Below are 4,786 nucleotides of genomic sequence, written 5' to 3'. Positions count from 1 at the left end.
TTTTTTTTTAAATTTTATAGCATTTAAAACAAACTGCAATCCACTCAACATCCTTTGATCTTAACTATGAGTCCAAACAATCCATGACTTCTGGGGGGTTTTATTAACAAAAAGAAAAAGGTATTAAGAAGTGACAGACGTTTCCTAAAGCGTCAAAAACATTGGAGGAAAAAAAAAAGTTAATTTGCAATTTTGACCCGGAAGGACAACAAGTTCCAAGTCTCCGAGAAGACAACACAAGGGTTAAGACCGACAAAATAAAGCTTGTTTCTATTAAAATATTGTTAAATGTGAGATTTTGTCCTAATGTCCTTCTGAAACGTGATGAATTGTTAATGCGCTCTTTAACAGGATGCTTTGGATGAGTACAACAGGATTAAAGACATTAAAAAGGTAAAATGAGATCTTTGTTGATGTACAAAGTCAAAATGCAGATTTAACATTGGAAGTCACAACTTCACACTTTTAATTTTTAATTTTACTTTACATCTTACAAGCCGTTGATTGTCTATAACTCTGTTATTTGCTCGTTATTTGCTCCCATCATCCCCCCCCCAGACTCCAGACTACCAGGTGAAGAAGCGCAGGTGTAAATACCTCAAGTCCAAACTGAGCCACATCAAGAAGATGGTCAGCGACTACGACCGCAAGGCCTGAGCAACTCTCAGAAGAAGAGAGCTACAATAACACCGACGTGTGTCGGAGCTGTGAGCTGCTGAAACATCGCAAAGCTCGTTTTATACTTTGGAGGCACAGAAAACAAAGACCCTCTCTTGTATTACATGCCACTCTTTTGTATTGTCAGTGTCACCGGCTAGAAGCTTTTAAATGTATTTATTTTTTGCAATGGTTTTGAAATAAGTCTTTTGAAATGGTCTTCGAGGAGTCGAGATTCTAGATAGTGGACACAAACTGGTTTTTAATCTTTGTTTTTAATAGCTCTTGTTACAATGGAATCAACATGAGATGCTAATTTGTTATAAGATATCTTTAATTGTTATCTCAGCGATGTAAATATGTGGGTATCACTGTTTTTAGTAGTAAGTTTTTATGTGTGTGTGTTTGTTTTTTAATGGATGGTAGAACAGACGGACACTTTTACACTGATTATGCATGTTTAATGCGTATACATATATGTACTTTTACAATGAGTTGTGATATCATTTTATTTTAATAAATTCATTTGTTAAACAATTTTCTTGCTGCGTTGTGGCTGACAGACATTTGGGACTCTTTGAGTGGAAAGCAAGAGAAAAAGCACTTAACCACCTTGAGTTTATTTTTTTGAAGCAATTATCACATCTTTTATTTTTATATATAATTTTTTTTTGTAGAGAAATGAAACGTTTGTTTCTGTCTTCCATAGTGATTTTTCTGCACATACAGTAGTGACTTCAAAGCTGCGCTAATCAATATTTATTTTAACAATAGATCAAAAAAGCGTACGTAATGTGAAATGTGTTATTTGAGGTGAAAGATCCACAGATAATTATCAACTTAAGTCTACACTGTTTTTTAGCGTCTTTAAGCTCCTGGTTTTGGTTTTGAACCTGCAAATTACGCTCTCATCCACCCGGTATTTAATTTTTGTTTTTTTTAAGCTCACATAAACCTGCCATACAGCACCTGCCCAGCACTAAAGACACCAGGTGAGTTTAAATGAAACAGAGCAATTTTTTAATGTGACGCATTTACATACTAGTCAATGCGAGTTAGTCTATGTCCTTGTCCTATAACTCGTTCTACTTCTGGGATTTTTCCGCCGGATGCATGTCTTTTCACCGATGGCAGTTTCCTTTTGTTTAACGTTAGCCTCAGCTAACTCCTTCACCACTAACGGAGCAAGCTGGAAAATCTAACTTTTCCCGAACCCTTTGGGGAGGAGGGCCACAATCTGGATGAAAAGGACTGGATTTTATTTTTGGTCAAGACCACATTTCAAGGATTGCTTGTGTTTTGTCTGATTTATGTGTTAACATCATTGCTGTGTATTGTATGTAAAAAAAAAAATACTGGATATTAACATTTGCCAGACTGACCAGAAACATGGCTTAAAATAAGTTCTAATGTTGCTCTGTATCATTGACTGTATATAAAGATGGACATTGTGTCTCCACTTCCTCCCACTGTACAAAAGTAAAGCCAAAATCTCCCGGATAAAGGCGTTGTGATCTTATAAATCTGGAGCCAGTCTGCCAGGTAGTCCCGCCCATACACCCGCCCGGCAAATCAATCAAGAGTCAATCACAGCTGTTAAACTTGCTCCGTTGTCACAAAGTGGCCAACAAATCTTAATGCAGGTTTCAGGAAGTGTTACATGTAAAACATTAACACTTAAGCCACATGCAGAGTGATGCCACGCAGCACACTGAAGCAGAAGAAGCCACCCATGGTGTGGTACATCCATAAAGAGGCTTTGTTTCTCTTTTATACCCTCTTTGGTTTCCCGCCTTGAATTTCACCACACAGACACGCACAAACATGACAGAACATTTCTCACTAAAGCACGCGGATGAACTACAGAAATTCACACTGAGGTTTTGAACTGTTCGGTCTGCATGGAGTGTCTCCTCAGCAGCATCCTCCTGGTCAGCTCTTTGGGGTGTCCAGGGGGAGCGGAGGGAAGGAAACTCTTTAGGCCAAACTCTTTCTCACACAAACCACCTCCAGCACCGGAGCAGAGGTTATAAACATTAAGGACGGGGGTGTTGGTGGAGCCGAGGGTCAGAGGGGGCAGAGATCGAGGCCTGGCCTGCGAGTTGTGGTCCAACAAGAAAGTTCCAGACCCTCTGCGCTCGTACCCAGACAGCACTCTCCTGCTCGGGCCGGTAGTCGACAGGGACTCCCTGGAGCCCAGCGTGCCGGAGAAATGTAACGGGGCGTGCCTCTTACCATCTAATGAGTCTTGTGTTTTCTGCTCGGACTCCTCAGGCAGATTGTGGATGCCTCTAGCCAGCTGGGGGTCAGAACTGTAGATGTCCGACCCGAGTTTGCGCCTCTGGATGATGCTGTGAAGGCTTGAAGAGGCCATGCTGTGAAGTGGAGTGCCAAGGTTTTTGCCACCAGGGCAGGAGGAAGGAGAGGTGAGAGAATCTGTTCCCAGGTTTGCAGAATGGAGGTTAGGGTGGGAGGCCGAGTGGGATGAAAGGAGACCTGGTATGGATATCTTTTGTCCCACGTGCTTGGGGCATTCATTCTTTCCTTCTTCTCCTCCTTTGTCCCTCACTGATCTTCCTTCATACCATTTGAAGCTGTCGGTTGTTGGAGTCCTGCCGTCCAATTTGGGAATTCTGCGAGTGAGGTCCTCAGTTGGGGTGACGTCTTTGCCATATTCTAACGACGAAGACGCTGGGACCTTGAGCCATGGCTCAGAGTTCAACCTCAGGAGGGGCTGCTGCAACCTTTGAAACCGTGATGGGGAACATAGATGGGAGCTCACGCCACAGGACTGGGCTTCTTTAAAGGGGAAGACAGTCTTTGGGGGACATAAAGAAGAGGAGGTGCACTGTGGGGAGGTGATGAGCTGGATTTCAGAGGGAGATGCAGGAGCTGCTGCTGTCTTATCAAGAGGACCAAGGGGAGGCATGTTGAGGTACTGCTTAGCTTGCAGTTGTCCACACGGGAACTGGTCCGTGGTTATGATGATCACCTCCTTCCCCTTGGCCTTGCATGTGTCGAGCATCAGCTTCAGAACCTTCCAGTCTCCGGCCATGACTGCATAGACCAGCGCCGACATCCCGGACTGATCCTCCAGGCCGATGTCCGCTCCGTTGTCAAGGAGCAAAGACACCACCTCGAGGCCGGCCTGCTCCTGGCAGGCGTGCATCAGTACAGAGCGACCCTCCTTGTCCTGGATGTTGGGGTCTGCTCCTTTCTCCAGGAGAAACTGGACCAGTTTGACCCGGCTGGCGCTCTGGGCGTCACAGTGCTGCGTCCTGCAGGCCACCATCAGCGGCGTCTGGCCTTGGCCGTCGCTCTCGTTGACGTAAGCGCCTCCCTCCAAGAGCAGCCGCGTGAGCCGCAGGCGACGGAGGAAGACCGCTCTCAGCAAGGGGTTCCCTGAATCCATGGCTACCCCAGGGCTGCTGCCTTCTCCCTCCATCTATTTGGGTCCCAGCCGGCGGGTTTCGAAAAGGTCGTGAGACAGGATTCTGTGGAAAATGACAAAACGCTTTCAGAGAAGTCGAGCAGGGATTTTCATACACAAGTTCAAAAGTTGAGACATTTCTGAAACAGACACATGCATTCCCGGGTCAAACACATTACATAACTGCAACCCCCACATTTTTGTTTATCATCATTTTTAGGGCCCGAGCATCAGAGGCGAAGGCCATTTTGGAATTTAGGAATTATTATTTTCTGTAAACAAATCCCCTTTTTGAGGGGCTTAACATGCTCCAAAAGCTCCCCCGGGGGCCTGGTTCTCAGGTCACACACATGATACAACAGCAGCGGGGGAATGTAACTAAGTACATTTACTCAAGTACGAATTTGAGGTACTTGTACTTTACTTGAGTCTTTTCTTTTCAGGCTACATTTTACTTCTACTTCACTACATTTCAGAGAGAAATATTCAACATTTTACTCCTCTACATTCACCTGTCAGCTTTAGTTACTAGTTACTTTACAAATTTAGATTTTTGCATACAAAACACATGTAGTTTATAAAATATGATGTGTTAATATAAATGAACCTATCCAACAATATAAAAACCTACAGTTACAGCTTTTTTCTTTTCTGCATTGACTACTTTTACTTTAAATACTTTAAGTACATTTTCCTGAT

At 43.7% G+C, this 4,786-nt stretch overlaps 2 protein-coding genes across 3 annotated transcripts in view; one reads left to right on the top strand and one right to left on the bottom strand.

The window, feature by feature from the left end:
- The window catches only part of oclna (occludin a), a 28,742-nt gene that overhangs the window by 21,535 nt on the left and 2,421 nt on the right, over nt 1–4,786 (top strand). Inside the window, exons 8-9 of one of the 2 annotated variants that reach the window (XR_004335676.1) lie at nt 352–393; nt 559–996. Coding sequence is in view for 1 of the 2 variants with exons in the window: in XM_032539843.1 (XP_032395734.1) it covers nt 352–393; nt 559–657 (141 nt within the window). In the remaining variant the exon portion in view is untranslated. Of the gene's footprint in view, nt 1–351; nt 394–558; nt 1,024–4,786 lie in introns of those variants that run through there. The other variant, XM_032539843.1, reaches the window with a different exon arrangement.
- On the bottom strand, nt 1,873–4,720 carry ankrd34ba (ankyrin repeat domain 34Ba). Its single transcript, XM_032539842.1, has one exon. The coding sequence runs from the start codon at nt 4,100–4,102 to the stop codon at nt 2,528–2,530; it is 1,575 nt and encodes a 524-aa protein (XP_032395733.1). The 5' UTR covers nt 4,103–4,720; the 3' UTR covers nt 1,873–2,527.

The sequence above is a fragment of the Etheostoma spectabile genome, chromosome 16, assembly GCF_008692095.1.
Source record: "Etheostoma spectabile isolate EspeVRDwgs_2016 chromosome 16, UIUC_Espe_1.0, whole genome shotgun sequence".
NCBI classification, from domain to species: domain Eukaryota; kingdom Metazoa; phylum Chordata; class Actinopteri; order Perciformes; family Percidae; genus Etheostoma; species Etheostoma spectabile.
Note: the sequence above shows the minus strand (reverse complement) of the source record. Positions and strands in the feature narration are given on the sequence as shown.

Coding starts and splice junctions, on each gene's coding strand:
- ankrd34ba (XM_032539842.1), bottom strand. CDS start 4,102: ATGGAGGGAGAAGGCAGCAGCCCTGGGGTAGCCATGGATTCAGGGAAC.